Below are 22127 nucleotides of genomic sequence, written 5' to 3'. Positions count from 1 at the left end.
AGCATCAGTTCATCATGTTGTGCAGTGGTCTGACTCAGAGCTTAACTCCTGTGAGACATGTACTGTATACATTGAGCCTTCTCCCAGGCCTCTAAACCAGACATTTCTTTGCAAATACTTAGTCCTATACCTACTCTTTTTACTTCACAAATGAGTTTGTATTTTTTGAAATAGCTTTCTAAGGTGTATTTTACAATTGATTTCAGACCGTAGTTGGAAAGTGAGATTCTCTTGATTTTAAATTGTGTGCACATTATCTCTTAAGTATAATGAAGTTAATATTTCTGTATTTCATTGGCTTAAAGGCGGGTTTCTTCCCTAATGTGGGAAATTCGATATATAGAGCATAATACACGAACATTTAATGAGCCTGGAAGTCCAATTGTGAAATCTGCTAAATTTGTGACTGATCTTCTTCTACATTTTATAAAGTGAGTTACTTTTCTGTAGTTCACTATAATTATTGTAATCAGAAATGGTTTTAAATGTTATGTCAATGTTATGCTGTAAACATAGTTTCACTCAAAACAGGAAAGGAATACTATATGAAATAGTATATGAAATCATAAAGTTGTATATTGGTATATATATTAAAGTTGTATATTTAGTATATATATTAAAGTACTAATTCTCTACATTTAGCTGTTGAACTAAATTTTAGCTGTTAAAATAAATTTAGCTCTTGACCTATTATTATATTACTACTAGATTATATATTATAGTAATGTAATAATAAATGCAATTTATAATAATAAAACATGCCATCTCTTACTTAAATTAATTCACTGCCAAGTAATCTAACACATCAGACAGATTGTCTGGAATTTACAGTTAAGGAAACTGAGTCTCATAAAGACTAACTTATCTAATTTTCACAGTGAATGAATGCCTCTGATTTGAGAACTATTCATACTAGCATATATTGCCCTTTCAATTTATGAATAGTTAAATATTCCATGACAAGAATCTAAGAAATTCTTCTGTAAGGCTAAGCTCAGTTTCCTGTTCATTGCTCTCTATATATACCAAAAGTGAAAAGTGTAGCTTTTAAGGCAACACTTGTAAAATGAAAGAAAAGGTTTTCTAGGGATAGTTAAGGAATTAACTCTAAAGTGGAAGAAGCAGTACAGGGGAAGAGTAAATAGGTGTAAAATGCTATAAAGTTGCATTTGGACCACCTTCAGGAAGGTATTGAATTGCACATAGAACTCTAAAGGGCCAGCAAAATAGCTCACTTGAATAATGTGTTCATTTGTCATGTGTACTATAAAGGTTTGAGCCTAGCCCCAACTGCATTGAAGGAAATGGCTGTGGTTGCTCACTCCTCTGCCTCTGCCTCTGTCTCTGTATTAAAACAAAAGAAAAAGAAGACAGCTCTGGGGAACGGTGGTTGTTAAATATTTTAATATGAGTTTAACGTATACTATGCTTTCAATACTAATTTGATTGAAATACCTAATACTAAGTGATAAGGAACATTCTGAAAGTATCCTACCTAGACCAGCTTGACAGGGGTTGGTGGTGGCAAACCCAGTTGAGGGTACATGTTACCATGCACAAGGACCTGAGTGCAAGCCCCAGGTTCCCACCTGCCAAGGGTAGTTTCACAAGCCATGAAGCAGTGCTGCAGGTGTCTCTCAGCCTCCCTCTTCCACCTCAGTTTCAGTTTTCTATCCAAAGAAAGTAAGATTGACTGCAATAACTGACTAAAGAAGAAATAACTTTAGTTTATAGAAGTAAGAAAAAGGCAAATTCCAAGTGATTGTGAAGGTAGAATCAGACACTTTACCAGTGATTGCAGTATAAATGGGGCCAAGGGAAGAAAAAGTGGAAAATCAAGTATTACTGAGGATGAGAATGCTGTTTTTAAAAATTATGAAAAGATGGAAGGGTAATTTGAGTGCTTACAGTTAGGCTTAGGTTGTGTTTATGATGTGAATTTCAGAAAAGTCAGTCCAATTTTGAATTCATTTATATAGATAAAACTGCAGGTACTAGATAAAACTCTAGGTACTCTAAAGGTATCAGAGCAAAAGGTATAGTCTTGCGATGATCAAGAACAAAATCTTAGGTATGCTATATTTAAGAATGAGTAGAGAAAGAAAATACTTAAAATGGAAGGATTATAACACACTGAGAAATGAAATAATATATCTCCCCCTTCCAGCAGTTATCAGAGCAAAGACTTGTTTATGAGACTTGGATATTGAATATAGGCCAAAATAGTTGGAAGCTTTGGAGGCTTCAGATAGACTAGGAGAGAGAGTTGGATGTGTGTGCATAGAATTCTAGAGTGAGTCAGTGAAACAAGTCTTTCACTTCAAGTTCTGTCCCAAAATCTGGTTTTACTTGGAGGCTTAAGGGAACAGGGACATCTCCTGAAACTTATATACTAACATGTCTTTGTTATTTAGGGATCAGACTTGTTACAACATGACTATACTCTACAATTCAATGAAGAAAAAAGTTCTGTCTGACTCTGAGGTACCTTATATTTCATTATGATTACTATATTAATCTTATTCTACATAGAATATACTACCTATAGTGATTTCCAAATGCATTCTGTTTTGAATATTTTTATTTAATGCCATATTTCACTTTTAAATAATTGAAATTTCAGAAAAAAATTGTTAATAGAAACATTTTAGGGGACCGGGTGTTGGAGCACCTGGTTGAGTGCACATATGTTAGCATACAAAGACCTGGGTTCAAGCCCCCGGCCCCTACCTGCAAGGAGAAAGCTTCAGAAATGGTGAAACAGGGCTGCAGGTGTCTCTCTCTCTCTCTCTATCTATCTATCTATCTATCTCTCCCTTCTTGATTTCTGGCTGTCTCTATCCAATAATAAATAGATAATAAAAATAAAATTATAAAAAATTATAGCAGAAAAATATTTTAGATGATAGGATAGGCTGAGGGAATCTCTGAAGTCTCATTGCTCCAACATATATATTAGGGGTTTTCCAAGATGTAAAAATTACTTAACTGGTATTTAGACACTTTGAGAACATGGTGAAATCAAGACTTTTTATTAGTCTGATAAATTCTTAATTCAAAGGAAGAAGAGAAAGATGCTGATGTGCCAGGAACTTCTACCCGTAAAAGGAAGGTAATATCATTATTTTGTTATTTGAGTTATTCTTCATCAATCAGAATGCATTAAGAACATTTTTTTCCTTTATGGAGGGAATTAATGGTTTACAGTTGACAGTAAAATACAGTACGAGGTGGTCCTCTATCGTCATGTTCCAGTACCTGAACACCTCCACCACCAAGTTCTCCTTCATGTTTTTTAAAAACAAATTGAGTTTTGCTTAGATATCAGTTTCCATTACAAACTTATGGTTCTTAGAAATAGAACAGTGTGTGTGTGTGTGTGTGTGTGTGTGTGTGTGTGTGTGTGTGTGTGTGTGTGTTAGCTTATGAACCATGGCTCTCACATATTCCATACCATGGAGACAACACCCCAGCCCACTTTTTGCTCTAAATTTTGAACTAGATACCAAAGCATTCCTCCACCATCTATGGAGTTCTCTTAACTTTATAAGACTGCATTACAAAATAAAAATTTCATTGCATAAGTGTTATTTTAGTAATACATTTCAACATTTTTAGGAACATCAGCCTAGAAGAAGATTGCGTAACAGAGCTCAGTCTTATGATATTCAAGCATGGAAGAAGCAATGTCAAGAGCTGTTAAATCTTATATTTCAATGTGAAGATTCTGAACCTTTCCGTCAACCAGTAGATCTACTTGAATATCCAGTAAGTGTTCTTGAATTTTTTTTTTCTTTATAATTACCAGAGCAAACCTGGGACTGAAGAACTCAGGCATACACGACTTTTGCATAACCACTGTGCTGTCTCCCTAGCCTGAAAATATTTTCTTAATCTGTGACTTTACTGTATGCCATATGCTTGACAGTTTATCAATTAGATTATTTTATGACTATAGTTCTTCATAATTTTTATTTATTTATTCCCTTTTGTTGCCTTTGTTGTTTTTTTTTATTATTGTAGTAATTATTATTGGTGGTGTTGTTGGTGGATAGGACAGAGAGAAATGGAGAGGGGGAGAGAAAGATAGACACCTGCAGACCTGCTTCACTGCGTGTGAAGTGACCTCTCCTGCAAGTGGGCAGCCAGGGGCTCGAACCAGGATCCCTATGCCGGTCATTGCGCTTTGTGCCACCTGCACTTAACCCACTGCACTACTGCCCAACTCCCAGTTCTTGATAATTTTATATATCTTCTCAAGTACTTGACTGTAGAACAAATAAATTCTACAGTATGGTAAATTAGAAAAAGTCTCAAAATATTAGGCTATGGTCCTTCCCTACTCAGCCTCTTAACAGTTGTGCAGTTTTGAACAAGGTATTTGGTTTTCTCACCTGAATTTTTTTTTCCCCACATTGATTTCATGAATTTATTTTGGCAATAAATTAATAAGCAGTAATAATCTTCCTCTGCATGAAATAGAGAAAGGATAGAAATAGAGTAAAACTTTTAAGCCAAAGCAATATATACAAATGTAAGATGATAATATTATATATACTTGTGTTATTCCAAATTTCATTATTTTTTGAATTACAGTAAAATGTTCAAGAGAACATGACCCAAGTGTTTTTTTTAGTGTGTAGTATTATCTAAATTTTGCTTAGTTAATTTTCTGTTACATGGTTCTTGAGTTTAGATGACATTCATGATTTCAGATTAATGAAAATAAAGAATTTGAATTAACTTTAATGTGGTATCTTCTAACTTTGTTATCTGTTTTTCTGATATCACTCTTTAAATGTATATGATTTAACTCACAATGATGGAATTAGAGAAATTTCACCAAAGTCACTTCCTTGTCATTTAAAAATCAAGAAATGGAATTTTAAATGTAGATGATAACTCTTTAATTCCACTAAGGTGATTAAACTCTTCCCTTAAAAAAAAAAAAGAGAGAGAGAGAGAATTCCTGATTTATGGCAGTGCTTTGATACTCAGTTCTCTTTTTAGAGCCCATCAATTTTCCTTTGTGTATTTTAGTAAATACTTGCAAGTATTTGTATTCTAGACATTTACCCAGAAGAATAAAAATAAGCTTAATGCTTGAACAAGAATAAAATTATTTTTTCCACAAGGAAGATAATCTCACTTCAGGAGTCTGTTATCAAAACCATGAAGTCTCCCTAATCTTCCACAGATTTAGAATTTGAGTTTATACTGCTGTTGAGGAGTAGAAATTTATCAGGGAGAGTAAAACAAGTAAACGAAGACACAAACTATATAAAAAAGTAACCCATCATATTTGCGACAACAGAAATTTAAGGTACCTTATTTTATATACCACCAAAAAGGGAGGATGGAGTCTGCCATTAAAAATTTGATTTGTCATTTTGGCTGGCGAAAAAGATACAAGAAGCATCAGGAAGGGGATGTAAGATACCTTATCTGCTTATGGGAGTGTCACTGCAAGGGGATAACATACAGTCCTGTGATCTCTTTGTCTATCAGAAGGAAAAAGCCAGCCAGGGAACAGTGAAATCTTCCATATGCTAGGCCTCTCTGCCCCAAATCCCCACCAGAAAGTAATAAAGATAAATGGGGAAAGGTGCATTGAAGGGAAACAGGCGACAATTTTTTTCTATTTTATTTATCTTTCACACAATTGTATGCAAAATACTCTTTCCCACCCCCACTCCCTACCCCTGCCCCAGACCCCTCCCCCCCCAAAGTCTTTTGTGTTCTCCCTTTCTGAGGCTGTCTCCTGAGTTCTACCTGTATGTGAAGTCATCAGTATTCATCCCTCTCTTCCTGACTTATCCCACCCAACATTTGTTCTTTAGGTTCCATCCAAGGTGAGGCAGAGATTGGGATTTAAGAGTTTCTCGTCTGCTATCTAGGTCATTATAGTGGACCTTGATTCACTCATATATATAATACTCAGTCCATTTTGCCCTCCCTTTTCCTGTGTATCTGCTTTCTTTTTTTTTTTTTTAATTTCTTTATAGGGGGTGTAATGTTTTTACATTTGACAACAAATATAATAGTTTGTACATGCATAACATTTCTCAGTTTTCCACATAAATAATACTTTTTTCTTTATTATTACTGTTTTGCCATTGTTTGAGTTACTGGTTCTCTTTTACTTATACCACTCATCACCTTACTTATAATTGGAGTTCCTTTGCTTTTGTAGGACTCCTTTAAGTAGTTCTTGAAAGGCAGGATTGTTGGTAGTGTCTTCTTCTATATTTTAGGGAAGAATTTGGCAAGGTTCATAGTATTGATTGTTGGCAAGTTTTATCCTTTAATACTGTATGCCATTCTACTCCTTTCTTGCCTCTTCAGTTTGTGATGAAAAATCTGATGAAAGCCTGCTGGTTCTACCTCTGTATGCCAGATTCTTCCTTTCCTTAGCAGCCTGCACTATTTTTTCTTTGTCCTGGCTTTTGAATAGTTTTTACTATGATGTGTCCTGGTGTGGGCTGTTTTGGATCCAGGAATTTGAGTGTTGAATTCAGCTTCTTGAATGTTTATGTTTTGAATGCTGTGCAGTGGTGGAAAATTTTCTATGATTTCTTTGAATATATTCTGAGCTTCTCTCCTCTTCTGCAGTTACCTGATAATTCTCACTAACATTCGTTTTCTGATGAAATCTGCTATTTCACAGAGAATTTTTTTCATTTTTCATGAGCCTTTCCTCTCCAACAACTTTGTACTCAGAATATGGTGGTTTTATCTTATAGCCCTGATACCGTCTTCTGAAGTTGATTTATTCTACTCTACTGAATAATCCTATTGTGTAAGCTTCAACTCCATTCAGAGTGTATCTCTATTTGGAGTTTTTCTCTATGCATCTTGTAGCTCTATAGTGAATTGATCTCTGAGACTCTGAATTTGTGTCTGTAATTTATGGTTAGAGTCTTGAATTGCCTTCATAATTAGCTTTCTGAATTCAAACTCAGGACTTTTTTTTTTTTCCTCAAATCTTTGAGTTTGGACAGTTGAAAAATTTCCCCCATTTTTTAGCTAAGTGTGGCTTCTGCTATTCAGTCAGCAGGTGGTGCTGTGACTATATTCTTTATTTGTCATGGTGTGAGGAAGAGGGAGAGTCTTCTTTATAACCGTGGGTAGGTTTAGACTGAGTAAATTCTTGCTGCTCTTCAGACTGTACCCTGGCTCTGATAGTCCTCTGCCACAGGCTGGGCATGCCACATAGTTTTAGTTTCCCATCAAATTTTCCCTCTTGAAGCTCACTCTGTGTTCTGTGTGTTAGTACCTCACTCTGTTTTATAGATACATTTATTATTGCTTATTAATGCGAGAGAGTGCCAAGAACCAAATTCATAGTTTTGAGCATTATATGCCCTGTACTTACCTGCTGAATCACGTTGTTGGCCTTTATCAAGTCATTAAAATTCTTTGGTAGTATATAGTTACATCAAATTTAATATTTGTAGTTGTAGAGCTGAGGTTTCATTTCAGTTCAATTTTAATCCCTTTTTTCTAGAACAACTCTTCTCCAAGCCAGGTTCAAGTGGTGGTCGTAACTTGAATGTTCTTGAATGGCAAAGCTTGTATAATAAGTTCAGTGAATATGGAAAGAGCATGAAACATGCCAATAATTAGGGGGAAAGGGTGGGGGAAACATTATGAGGAAAGTAGGGATGATTAGTAATCATTTTCGGACTACAACTCATCAGAGAAATTACATATGAATCCCTGTATTGAGAAGTAATGCCTTGTCGAATTAATGGTAACAATCCCATCTGTTTTCCTTCCCTTAGGACTACAGAGACATCATTGACACTCCAATGGATTTTGCTACTGTTAGAGAAACTTTAGAGGCTGGGAATTATGAGTCACCAATGGAGTTATGTAAAGATGTCCGACTTATTTTTAGTAATTCCAAAGCATATACTCCTAGCAAAAGATCAAGGGTATGTAATTTTCTCTTATGTTTACACTAAATGCAGTTTTTAACAAAGTATATCAAGTAGCTGATGCTTTATTTAAAATTTAGAACAAAATTAAGTTTTTGTTGTTGTTGTTTGTTCTTTAGCTAGAGCTCTCCTCAGCTCTGGCTATGGTGATGCTATGGATTAAACCTCTGACTTCAGATCCTTGGGCATGAAAGTCTCTTGTATAATCACCCTGCTACCCACTCATTCCTAATATTCTTTTAGTAGATTTTTCTGCTTTGTTCCTTCTGTGAAATGATACTGATGTCACATAGTTTAGAAATTTTTGGTTACATTTCTTGAAGTAGTGTGGTTAGATAGATGTTATATATATTATTCCTTTTATATATTTGGCAGACTTATTTGTACTTTACTTTTTGAGTAATTTTCTACATTAATGAAAAAATGTTTGACATTAGTATGTGTATAACTATGAATATCATTGCCCTTTTTGGAGGGCAAACAAGGCATCACAAAGAGATGTGAAAATGAGATGGTAGATGTTAGTTCTACATTTACAATAGAAGATTATTGTAAAAAAAACTAGTTTGAATAAGATATAATTCACAGAAATCTTGTGTGTGCTGTCTGAGTACAGAGTAGGACTTTTAAAAAAGTCCTAACTTGGAAGATTCCTAAACTGAGTGCATAAATAACTATATATATATATATATATATATATATATATAATTTAAATCAAGTAAGATTTGGGATAAAAAAACATTTACATTCTAGTGAAACCTTTTACTATAAAAGTATTTAAATTTTATTAATATTTACTAAAGTTGCATTTCTTTGGGGGAGCATTTGAATAGGTTTTTTTCTTATTCTTTTCATAGATTTATAGCATGAGTTTACGCCTGTCTGCTTTCTTTGAAGAACACATTAGTTCAGTTTTATCAGATTATAAATCTGCTCTCCGTTTTCATAAAAGAAATACAATAACCAAAAGGAGGAAGAAAAGAAACAGAAGCAGCTCAGTTTCCAGTAGTGCTACATCAAGGTACTTGACTTACTGTAAATGGCTTCAACTGATCTATAAGTTTGTCATCTAAATGATAGAACTTGGTGTTTTTTAATACTTCCTTTACTATTCCCTATATTACAGAATGATATATTTGACATGCAAGTTCCTATGATGTGGAGGATTTTTAATCTTTTAACTAAAGCTATACTAGTGTAAGTGCTTAAATTCAAACTGCTAAATCCCTACAGTAAAACAGCATTTTTAGGATAGTGGTGGCATCATGCTTTCTGTCATATAACTATAGCATTTATGGCAATCCTTCACTAAATATTCACTTTTCAAAGGCTCACAACCATATGAAATCCACTACAAATCTCATATTTTAACATATTTCATAATAGTACAAATGTTGAATCCAGTGGTTTTATAAAACTGACTCATCCACATAGAGCTATGAGAATAACTAATGATATTATTGTATTTACAGCCCTGAAAGGAAAAAAAGAATCTTAAAACCCCAGCTGAAGTCAGATATCTCTACCTCTCCATTCTCTACACTTACACGACCAATACCAGCAAGGCACAATGCCACTCAAATAAATGGTAAAGCAGAATCCAGTTCCGTAGTCCGAACCAGAAGCAATCGAATAGTTGCAGATCCGGTTAACACTGAGCAACCATCTACTTCTTCAGCAGCAAAAGCTTTTGTTCCTAAAGCTAATGCATCTGCATTTCCAGGGAAAACAAGTAAGAATCAATTACAATTTCTAAGAGCGGTGTGTGTGTGTGTGTGTGTGTTACAGCTAAGTTACTCTTTGCAAAATTTAATATACTAGACTTTAGCAAATTCTAGCAGATATTTGGTTTACTTTTTACATTGTTTTAATATTTATTTATTCCCTTTTGTTGTCCTTGTTGTTTTTCATTGTTGTTGTAGATGTCGTCGTCATTAGGACAGAGAGAAATGGAGAGAGGAGGGGAAGACAGAGGGGGAGAGAAAGATAGACACCTGCAGACCTGCTTCACTGCTTGTGAAGCGACTCCCCTGCAGGTGGGGAGCCAGGGCTCGAACCGGGATCCTTACTCCCGTCCTTGCGCTTTGGCCACGTGCACTTAACTCACTGCACAACCACCAGACTCCCTACATTTTGTTTTTAATAAGGCAAAGAACATTGAGATTTAGAATGTGTAATAATGTTAAAACTGAAAACTTTGATCCAGACTGCCTGAACAATTGCTGGATAGGGTCTAAAGTTTACATATGTCTTTTTCTTACTGGAAATTGGATTTTCTAAGGGAAGATTAAAGAATTTTCTGTTTTTCAATCTTGTTTATTTCAAACAATTCAGATTAGAAGTAGCTTGTTGATAGGTACTGTTGGGTTAAATAACTTTTTTTAAATATTTATTTATTTCCTTATGTTGCCCTTGTTTTATTGTTGTAGTTATTGATGTTATTGTTGTTGGATTAAGAAATGGAGAGAGGAGGGAAAAACAGAGAGGGGAAGAGAAAGATAGACACCTGCAGACCTGCTTCACTGCTTGTGAAGCAACTCCCCTGCAGGTGGGGAGCCCAGTCCTCAAACCGGTATCCTTACGCTGGTCCTTGCGCTTTGTGCTACCTTTGCTTAACCCATTGCACTACTGCCCAACTCTCAATAATTCTTACATTTAATCTCTTGATGTGAATTTTAGTTTTAGAGAATTCTGTGAAACATTCCAAAACATTGAATACGCTTCCAAGTCCTGCTCAGTCCACTTTTGGTCAAGGCACTAGAAATAATTCTTCTAAAGAAAACATGGAAAAGGAAAAGCCAGTCAAACGTAAAATGAAGTCATGTATTCTTTCAAAGACATCCACTCTTCCAAAGTCATCCACTCTCATAGAGCAGGGTAATGTATTCATTTATCTTGCAAAATGCAGTATATCCTCATGACAAATGACCTTTTATTTTTGTACATATTTCTGTCTGTTTACTAGTTTATGCATTTAATAGTAGTTATATATCAGTTGATTGATATGTGTGTATATATCTTTTTTTTTATTTATTTAAGAAAGGAGACATTAACAAAACCATAGAATAAGAGGGGTACAATTCCGCACAATTCCCATAACCCGATCTCCACATCCCATCCCCTCCCCTGATAGCCTTCCCATTCTCTGTCTCTCTGGGAGTATGGATCCAGGGTTGTTATGGGTTGCAGAGGGTGGAAGGTCTGGCTTCTGTAATTGCTTCCCCACTGAACGTGGGCATTGACTGGTCGATCCATACTCTCAGTCTGCCTCTCTCTTTCCCTAGTAGGGTGGGGATCTGGGGAAGTGGAGCTCCAGTACACATTGATGGGGTCGTCTGTCCAGGGAAGTCTAGTCAGCATCTTGCTGGCATCCGGAACCTGGTGGCTGAAAAGACAGTTAACATACAAAGCCAACAAATTGTTGAACAGTCATGGACCTAGAGACTGGGATAATGCAGATGAAGTGTTGAGGGGTATGCTCTTGTGTACTTTTGCTTTCAGGTATATATTTTTCTCTTGTGTACTTTTGCTTTCAGGTATATATTTTTCCCCTAGTTTATGGGCACGGGTGAACCTATGCTCTATCTCAGGGAACCAGACTATATCTAGGTTTGGGGAGTGTGTATATATCTTTTGATTGACAGTTTTGTGCCAAAAGCAAACTTTGTTTTCACTAAGTTTAAAAAGCTAAGGAAAACTCAGTATGCAAAAATTATAAACAAACTACAGTCATCTTTCTTTCAAGGAGTAAATCAAATATTTATACTTCACTAATCTTAAGACCAAAACTATATACAAGAAGTTCAAGTTAAACTGAATTTGGCTAATCCAATATACACCCTTAATTTCCCTTAAACGAATAATTCTTTTTTAATATAAATTTCCTTTTTTTAAAAAAAAAAAAAAGCTTTAGTTCTATGGGGCAGAGAAATTGAGCAGGAAGCGCATAGAGAGGGAGAGAGACACCTGAGTCTGCTTTGCTATTTGTGAAGCTTTCCAGCTGCATGTGAAGGAAAAAAATAATTCTTTTGAATTATTACTATATCACAAAATTGCAGCATACTGATCTTTAGCAAATGATAATATAATAAATGATTAAGATGGTCTACAGCCAAACATACAACTTTTTTATTGTTGTTGCTACCAGGACTTTCACTGGTGTTCAATGTCTACAAAACTCCACTACTCCCAGCAGCCATAATTGTTCCCTTTTCTCTAAAAAGAACATTAGAAATGAGAGAGAGGAAAAAAAATATATAGAATGGGTCTAATCCACAAATAAGAGTGTAGATAATCACTACATCACTCCACCACTCCAGCAAATGTACCCATGTGGTGGCCAGGGGCTCAAACCTGTGTCCTCACATAGTAACATGTGCATTTTATTGGATGAACCACCTCCTTGCCTCCACAACTTTTTTTTTTTAATCTCAGGCTCAGTGCCTGTGTAAGAAATTTACTCCTCCCAGCAGCCATTGTTTGTTTTTCCTCCCCCCCCCCAAACTCCTATTTTGAGTTGAGAAATTGAGAGGAGGAGATGAATAAGGACACAGAAAGCTAGCCACTACTTCTTATAGTTAATGCTTTCCAAGTTCTTTTATCTGCAGATTTCTGTTAATAAAAACTTTATGGGGCTGAGGTTGTAGAAATAGCTAAGAGTCTTTCATGCCTGCGGCACCAAAAAGTCCCAAGTTTAATCCCTAGTACTACCATATACCAGCCAAAGCTGAGCTATATACTCTGATATTTAAAAAAAGGAGGAGGAGGAGGAGGAGAAAAAAAACGTTATGTTTGAAAGGTGGTAAAAGTGGCAAAATATAACCTGTAGTGTGCTAAACACTTGTGACTTGGCAGCAGACAGCTCACAAATAAGCATTTTGTATCATGACTAGAAATGTGTATAAATCATTTTTTCTTTTCTGTTCTCTCCAGAAACCTACTCAGATTTATAGTTTATCTCTTATAGGCCAGAAAATCCTGTTTCCACTTAGAATTCCCAGGGTTTGAGTCAGTTTTCGGGGGAGAGTCTGTCTTCTTGTTGCTTTCAGGTCTCTCATCTTGACTCCGTCCCAGATCTAGTGTTTCTTGTGGTTCCACAGCACCTTACATGTGATATGCCAGGGCTCAGACCCGGGCAAGATACATGCCATACCCAGTGAGCTATCTCTGACCTAGGGAAAAAAAATTGCTTAATAAAGTCAGCAGTAAAATGTTTTTTATTTGGTAAGTTCCATACGAATAAAGCCAAGGTCATTTTGTGTAAGTCAATCAGCATTCATATATTAGTGTGTTTGATAAAGCTAATGGCAAAAATGGAACCTTCATGACTCCAGCTCAATTATAACTTACAGTCTTTAGAGAAGTTACTTAATGACTCTTGGGTTTTATTTCCTTCACATGAGGCCATCAAAGATCTTTCTCTTTGATAAGTTTTAAGTAGACTATATGTGATTACATATAAATATTAAAATGTCCAATTGAGTAGTTTAAAACTCAAAAAAATATCCAAATATTAAATGTATTCTTATTCCCTTTTAGCAGATTCTAAGAACAATGCCATTCTGTCAGGAAACATCCAAGTTAATGGCCACGGAGGGCAACCTACTAAACTTGTGAAGAGGGGACCTGGAAGGAAACCTAAGGTAGAAGTTAATACCAGTAGTGGTGAAGTTATACACAAGAAAAGGGGTAGAAAGCCCAAAAAACTACAATTTGCAAAGCCTGAAAATTCAGAGCAAAATAATATACATCCCATCAGAGATGAAGTTGTTCCTTCCTCAACTTGCAATTTTTTCCCTGAAACTAATAGCATAAGAGAGGATTTGTTACAGAAAAAGAGTCGAGGAGGCAGAAAACCCAAAAGGAAGATGATAAAGACACAGAAACTAGACTCAGACCTCATAGTTCCTAAAAGTGTTAAAATGTTAAGGAGAAGTAATCGAAAAAAGATAGATGATCCTATGGATGAAGAAGAGGAGTTTGAGGAACTCAAAAACTCTGAAACCCACATGAGAACTAGAAACCAAGGTCGAAGGACAGCTTTCTATAATGAAGATGACTCTGAAGAGGAGCAAAGGCAGCTGTTGTTTGAAGACACTTCTTTGACTTTTGGAACTTCTAGTAGAGGACGAGTCCGAAAGTTGACTGAAAAAGCAAAAGCTAATTTAATTGGATGGTAACTTGCACCACAATATTCTGTTTCAAAATCTGTAAAGCAGGTACAGTTAAGGAGTATGTAGAACTGAGACTTCTGCTTCCTTGCTGCTATAGTGGATATAGGAATGTTATGATTTGATTTGCAAAAAAAAAAAAAAAAAAGGAAAAAAAAAAAAACCACAAGACACTTCACTTCTTTAAATGAATATATATATATAAATATATGCATATATATTTTAAATGTTTGCTATTTATTGCCCTTAGATAGGTTATGCATTTCATTCACTGAGACAAAAAGAAATTGTGGACTTACAATGAATCACAAATTTATTTCTGGAAAAGATAATTCTGTTATACTCTTTAAAAAAGAAGGCAAAAAAAAGTACCTAGAGATAAAGCATTTCATGTTACAAATAATTATTTTTAACCTAGCAAGGTACATTTTTATTGATAAAGCATTTGTGCCCCTCCCCCCCAGAAGACAGATGTTACCAGAGTAGCAGTAAATTAAGAAATGTTTCCTCTGAAGTTAAATATAAAAATTCCCACCATTTGATACTATGAAGTTTTAATTTTAATTATAGAATATTCATCTACAAAGAATCTAGAAGAGGCTTTTGCTGTATTCCATTTCTGCCAAACATAAGAGAAAATGTAAGGAAACATATCCACATTGGAAAACATTTGACTGTCTAATTTTTCAGACCTTGATTCTTATATCAATCACTCAATCTCTGTTTATTGTGCCAAAGACTGAGAATCAGTGCAGTGCAAAGCCTGTTTTTTGACTGTTGGGACAGCATACACTTTTCAATATTGGAAAGGCTATATATTATTCTAAAGAGCAAGTTATTAAAGAGTTATGCTGAAATGTATCTTTTTTTGGTACTAGTAGAAGATAATGCACTGGTGGGTCCTTTGACAGAGATGTTTTAGAGGAAATGTTTTAAGTGGTTAAAGGATTCAAGGAAAATACAGGAAAAAGGTGTGGGATTTGATGTTTACTTGTTGATATGGAGTAATGTCATTTCTAAACTTTAGACATATCTAGTAGGCTAAAATGACTTACAAAGAAATGTGTCTGTGTGTGTATGTGTATATATTGACAAATGGGTATAATTAAATATATATACAAACACATACTTATATACTATTACCCAGGTATAAATTCTTTTTCAGGATTTTTTAGATAGTAGTAGAATAAAATAATTTTAAAATGTCATACTTTATAGTTTAATTTTAAGGGGAAGATTGGTTATTTTCAATTATTAAAGGTTAAAATAGGCCAAATCACTTTTTATGCAATCATGTTTTATACAGTGGTCTCACTGCACATTGTGTTTTTTCTGCACTTTTTACGGTATCCTTATCATGCTGGTATGTCAATATACACCCTAAAGAAAAATTCCATTTAATGATTGTGCCTTGTATTCTATTATTTTTTGCATCATTAGTAAAATTAAGTTGTCTATTGTAAATGATAACTATATGACTTAGGAGAATGTATTTCTATATGTACTGCTATGGAAATGGAAAGCAGTTATTTATTTGTTTATGGTACAGTTATTTTATACCTTCAGAACCAACATAAATACCATTTCTATTGTTTAAAAATTATTGTCCTTTTTTTTTTAAAAGTTTAAAGAATGTAGTATTTTCTGAGGACTGGTATGGTACAAAAATGTAACCAAAATTTTCAAATACTACATTTTTAAAAAGTGCATATGGGGAAAATAATGTATCAGCATGACCCTAATGTAGAAAAATAAAGTCTTTAATTGAACCTTGGCAAAATATATTACATAATTATTTCTTATTTCTGAATGATAGGGATAAGCAATAGTTGTCTTGAATGGAAAGTGCATTGGGCTTTATAGACCATTTGTAACTAAATTTGTACAGAAATACTCCTGTGAAATTAAGTAAACCATTTTCCAGATCCTGACTGGATTGCTGTGATTTTGCAGTTTAAAATTAATTTCAAAACTTTCAGGGGTTTTTTTTTTTTTGTACTTTTTTCCTAACAAGTATATTTACCTATAATTAAAATTTTATAGTTAAACTTCATATTGCAGAAATGGATGGTTTCGGTTGTAGAGTAAAATGAGTCTTTCAGTTACAGCATTATTGAAAATAATGTGAGTGCTTGAAATTTAAGTCATTAAGGTGATTTCTTTTTGTTGTTTTTCTTAAGCTGTCTATTAAATGTAATTTCCTGATGTTATCTGCATCATGTTACAGAAATAATCAACGATAAAATCCATTTATGTAAAAAAGTACATGTACATTTTTTTTGTGTACAGAAAAAAGGAAGCGTACACAGTCTTAGAGCAGAACATACCTCTACTAAAGTGTGTGGATTAGTTCTAACTCTTGAGCATTAAATGAGTATTTGCTATTATCAACCAGCAAGTAAACATTAGTCCTATTCTAAAGACACTGTATATTTATGACCTTATTTGGACATTTGACACTGATTTCTTAGTAAAGCAAAAATTCTTTGTGATCAGACACCTAAAATGTTATAGTCATCCAGGTGGATTTTGTATTTTTTACAGTTTAACTTCTGTGCATTGCTAAACTTGATGTCATCACCATATTAATGTTTTGTCTTACTCCTTGGAAAAATGGCCACTTGCAGACAGTTGCTATTTAGTATTACCGTTTATAGGCCAAAAAGAGATATTGGCAGCTCTCCTAGGTAAGCAATAAAAATTTCGAGTTTACTGAAAGTTTTCAAAATATGACTTGCTACATGCATGGGATATATAAACCAACTTAGGTTTAAAGTAGTTAACTTTATTATTCTCTCTCTCCAGCCCAACTTACCTCAAGTCCCATTCAAATCTTTAAAATTAAATGCTACACATATGCAGTTTAACCACTCAACCCAATTATATTCTCATCCCTCTTACCAGTAAATGTACACCTTTTTCAGATTTTTTTGTCTATTACAGTCAACTAGTATAGTGATGGATTATTGCCTGCATATATTCATTAACTAAAGATCTATTGATATTATTCCCAATGCTTTTGTTATTTCATAGTTTCACAGAGTTTTGGAAATGATTTTGTAGTTTTATTACAGAATTAACAAGTTTTATTAGAATAATTAGGATATTTGTAATATCACTTGGAAATGGATCACATAAAAGACGCTTATCAATGAATAGATCTTCATTGCAACCTGTATATTAGCACTTATCACTGTTTTATCTGCTGTACAGTAGGTCTATCAGACATTTTAATAAACTTACTCAAATAACATTTTTTTTGCTTATGTGGAGTTAGCAATATTTACATGTCTTAAGATATCTGTGATACAAATTTCTTCCAAATTAAAAGCATTTCATATCTAGCATTCCATTTTATATATGCATACATGTATCTCTCAAATGTCAAACTGAAAACTATTAATTTTAATTTTCTGTCTAATGAAAAAAGTCATTAAACTGAATGGTTTTATTCATCTGAAATTTACTTTTGAGTAGGTTAAAAGGACCAAGATAGCTTGAGTTTTAAAGGGCTACAAGTGTTCTCCTTATATGCAGGAAATACATGATTTTAAAAGTCATAATAGGGGGAAGTACTTTTATGCTCTGTGAATTACTCTCATATGTAGTATTTTTTACATAACAGGTTGTGAAATTGTTTAGTTATTTTTAGGAGAGAATTATTTTCATATTAAAATTGGAAATATATCCCTTTTCCATACTTCCCTCCTTTCCCTCGAGGCCCCCAAATTTCCAAGTGATTTAAACTAAATTACTATTTACTAAGAAGCTATTTTTGTTCTTAATTGTACTAAACACTCCAAATGAAGTCATTTTGTATTATGTACAGTACAAAAACGAGGTCAAAATGAGTCAGAAGACTGTACCACTTTTGGCGCTCCAGAAGATATACCTTGTACACACTGCAATAAAACAATTAAAAGATTAATAGCTATAAATAATTTTAGTTTTGATAGCTTGGTGTTGAATTATACTTTTTTATGCAGATAAAAGCATCAGGAAATTAACTTTATATTGCACAAACCAAATACATAGTAGTGGGCGACTGAGTTTTACATTTAAGGAGCTAAGAGAACAGATTTGAGATCATACACGCACATATGATGCAGATACACTTGCTCATAACTTTAAGAGTGTATGTACTTAAAAAATGTGTATGTACTGATAAATCACAATGATAAACTTTAAATTGTGACAAAATTCAGTTACATTTTTGGACCATATTAAAACTAAGAGGACAGGATCTTGAGGTCTTGGAGGAGAAAAAAACTTTGATCCTGTTACACTATTTAGTTGTATAGAATGTAGCTCAAATTTTTTAAAGTGACTGACTGACCTAGAAGGTTAAAGTTGAAGCTGACACATTTTCAAATTAAATTTATTATTTTGTACAGAAAACAATGTTAAACACAAGCAAATTTGTTGTATGTAATAAGTGTAACACAAAGTTTAAAAACAAATTATTTAGTTTTTTTTTTTCCTTTCCTAAGATCTGAAGTATCATGTTATAAATGGCAGTCTCACACCAGAATAGCATTGCCCTTTCATTTTGTACATAATTGATTGGACCTTTCTTTACTGTTATGTGGACACCTTCTGTGTTAGTTTTGATGCATAATTCTTTGGATCTTTTTATACAAACTAGAATGTATGTGTAAGAATTTCTGTCCCTGCAATGTAGTAACTACAAACTTATTTTTAAATAAATAGAAAACTTGTTTTTCTAAGCTATTTTGTAGAGGCTTGTGATTTCTTTTTTCTTCCTTTGTAGATCACAAAGCAAAAAGCAAATAGAATATAATTTTCAACAGGCACTTTACCTAAGAAGCCATAATGTTAAGTGCTGGTGTATTGGAGTTTCCAATGCTCTATCTAGTATAGTGACAAAATTGTTAGCTAAATAAGATTTTGGGTACCCTAACTAATGTAACAGTTCCACAATAACCAAAGGTTTAAAATAGTTGGCCTTTTACTTTGTACACGTAGAACAAAGTTAACTTGGGAATGTGTTGTAAAAGTGATAAATTATAATTTCAGATTTATGAAGAGATATTTCAGAGGAACACTTGCATAATAAGTATTTTTGTTAAAGTTGGGGAGTGAAATTTCTATGTGAAAAGGCAAATGGAGGAATGATAAGAATCTCACTCAGCAGTTACATAAATACTGATCAGCTGTAAAGAAAATAAACAAGGCACAAGGACTTAAAGGGGCTGGGCAGTTGCACACCTGGGTTCAAATTCCTGGTCCCCAGCTACAGGCAGAAAGTTTCAGAAGTGGTGAAGCAGTGCTACAGGGGTCTCCTCTATCCCTGTTATCTCAATTTTTATTCTATCAAAAGATTTTTTTAAATTTTTTATTTAAGAAAGGATTAACGAACAAAACCATAAGGTAGGAGGGGTACAACTCCACACAATTCCCACCACCCAATCCCCATAACCCACCCTCTCCCATGATAGCCTTCCCATTCTCTAGCCCTCTGGGAGCATGGACCCAGGGTCGTTGAGGGTTGCAGAAGGTAGAGGGTCTGGCTTCTGTAATTGCTTCCCCGCTGAACATGGGCGTTGACTGGTCGGTCCATACTCCCAGTCTGCCTCTCTCTTTCCCTAGTAGGGTGTGTCTCTGGGGAAGCTGAGCTCCAGGACACATTGGTGGGGTCTTCAATCCAGGGAAGCCTAGCCAGCATCCTGGTGGCATCTGGAACCTGGTGATTGAAAAGAGAGTTAACATACAAAGCCAAACAATTTGTTGAGCAATCATGGATCCCAAGTTTGGAATAGTGGAGAGGAAGTGTTAGGGAGGTACTCACTGCAAACTCTAGTGTAATCCTGCTTTCAGGTATATATTTTGCAGTAGTTTATGGATACGTGTGCACATACGCTCTCTCTCACAGAAACTGGTGTATGTCTAGGTTATGGGACTTTGTTAGAAAGTGAACTACCTGAGATGAAATTAGAGTGTACTATAAAAGGAAAGGTCTCACCCGAGTAATGAAGCTGAAGGGTTGTCATTCCACACGTGAAGTCTCTGGATACACTCTGAGGTGAAGCATGTTGAGATGGCAATCGTTGCTTTGGTTAGGTTGTGATCGGCGGATGCAATATTATTTGGTATGGATTGGGAGATGCATACGGGAAAGTGAGCCCTATCCAAGGGTGCCAGGACTGGGGGAAGTAGGGGCTCTATAGTGAAGATGTGAGGTTCCTGCTGTCTTAGGGTTCAAAAAGACAATCAATAGTTAATATTATCATCACATTATTTGTTAATTGGGTTAACTTTGAAAAGTCCCTTTGTTATGGTTTGCTGTACAGTACCCAGTATCTTGTATATAGCTGTGCTATTGGAAGCTTCTAATCTACTTGGTCTAGGCTTTTGAGAGAGTCCGCATATCAAATACGTTACGTAGCCTATCTATTAAAAAGATTCAGTTTGTCTTTTGAGAACCTTTGAGACATACAATTGATTTCCCCCTCTCATATTAATTAACTACTGATTTATATGTCTACATTTTGCTAGGAGTGTACATAAACACCATTCCCATCACCAAAGGACCGTGACCCATCCCTCCCGCCCACTCCCACCCCCCACATGTAGCCCAGGAAGCTACATGTCTACCCCTCACCACTGGGTTTTTACTTTGGTGCCCTACTTACAATTTGATCAGGTCCTGCTTTTAGTTTCCCTTTCAGATCTTCTAAGTCAGCTTCTGTTGATGAGTGGGATCATCCCATACTCATCTTTAACTTTCTGACTTACCACCTCACTCCTGTAAGAATGGCATACATCAAAAAGGACAGCAGCAACAAATGCTGGAGAGGATGTGGGGACAGAGGAACCCTTTTACATTGCTGGTGGGAATGTAAATTGGTACAGCCTCTGTGGAGAGCAGTCTGGAAAACTTTCAGAAGGCTAGACATGGACCTTCCATATGACCCAATAATTCCTCTCCTGGGGTTATACCCCAAGGACTCCATAACACCCAACCAAAAAGAGGTGTGTACTCCTATGTTCATAGCAGCACAATTCATAATAGCTAAAACCTGGAAGCAACCCAGGTGCCCAACAACAGATGAATGGCTGAGAAAGCTGTGGTATATATACACAATGGAATACTATGCAGCTATCAAGAACAATGAACCCACCTTCTCTGACCCATCTTGGACAGAGCTAGAAGGAATTATGTTAAGTGAACTAAGTCAGAAAGTCAAAAGATTTTTTTTTAAATAAAAACAATAAATGAAGAGAGCTCAGACCTACTGGACATCCTCAGAACTCTTCACCCCAAGACAGTGCATTACACATTGTCAGATCCACCTAGAACATTCCCAAGAGTGGCCATCAACTTGATCACAGAGACAGGGCCAGTAAATTTAAGACCATCGAAACTGTACTAAGCATCTTTCCAGACCACAGTATAATTAAACTAATAATCACCAACGAAAGTTGAAAAAATAATCCTAACAGCATCTTTTAAATACTTTTATTAGTGATTTTATAGTGATTAACAAGATTGTAAGATAATGGGTACAACTCTGGAAGTATGGAACAGAATTCTTTGAGGTGCAAAAGGTGGAAGGTCTGGCTTCTGTAATTGCTTCTCTGCTGAACATGGTCATTAGAAGGTTGACTCTGTCTTTCCTTAGTAGGGTAGGGATCTGGAGATGTGAGAATTCAAGACACATTGGTGTGGTCATCTGCCTGGGAAGGTCAGAATAGCATCAACAGCAGTGTCTGCAACTTGATGGCTTAAATGTTCTAAGATAAAAAAGCAAATTATCCAATAAACAGGAGCCCAAAGGTAGGAATAGAGCAAGTAAAACGGGGTCTTTGGAAAGAAACTAAGAAGTCTACTTTAGGTATGTTCCAAGGTGCCTATGACTAAAATTTTTGCCTGAGCCCAACAGCTAACATGCAGGTGGACTAAAAGTATTGTCTGGGAAGATGCTGTCAGAGTTGAGAATAGGACTAGAAAACTGGATTAGGGGAAAGAGTAGCTCCCAAATACGAGGAAAGTATA

General features: G+C 35.0%; 1 protein-coding gene across 2 annotated transcripts in view; it reads left to right on the top strand.

Annotated features, from left to right (window-relative positions):
- Positions 1 to 18837, top strand: part of PHIP (pleckstrin homology domain interacting protein) — a 121611-nt gene extending 102774 nt beyond the window's left edge. Inside the window, exons 32-40 of one of the 2 annotated variants that reach the window (XM_060205423.1) lie at positions 306 to 431; positions 2415 to 2484; positions 3062 to 3112; positions 3619 to 3768; positions 7785 to 7937; positions 8798 to 8961; positions 9413 to 9672; positions 10620 to 10817; positions 13482 to 18837. In XM_060205423.1, coding sequence (XP_060061406.1) covers positions 306 to 431; positions 2415 to 2484; positions 3062 to 3112; positions 3619 to 3768; positions 7785 to 7937; positions 8798 to 8961; positions 9413 to 9672; positions 10620 to 10817; positions 13482 to 14119 — 1810 coding nt within the window. In that variant the 3' untranslated portion in view covers positions 14120 to 18837. Of the gene's footprint in view, positions 1 to 305; positions 432 to 2414; positions 2485 to 3061; positions 3113 to 3618; positions 3769 to 7784; positions 7938 to 8797; positions 8962 to 9412; positions 9673 to 10619; positions 10818 to 13478 lie in introns of both variants that reach the window. The other variant, XM_060205422.1, reaches the window with a different exon arrangement.
- The last annotated feature ends 3290 nt before the right edge of the window (positions 18838 to 22127 follow it).

This window comes from Erinaceus europaeus, chromosome 13, assembly GCF_950295315.1.
Source record: "Erinaceus europaeus chromosome 13, mEriEur2.1, whole genome shotgun sequence".
Taxonomy (NCBI): Eukaryota; Metazoa; Chordata; class Mammalia; order Eulipotyphla; family Erinaceidae; genus Erinaceus; species Erinaceus europaeus.
Note: the sequence above shows the minus strand (reverse complement) of the source record. Positions and strands in the feature narration are given on the sequence as shown.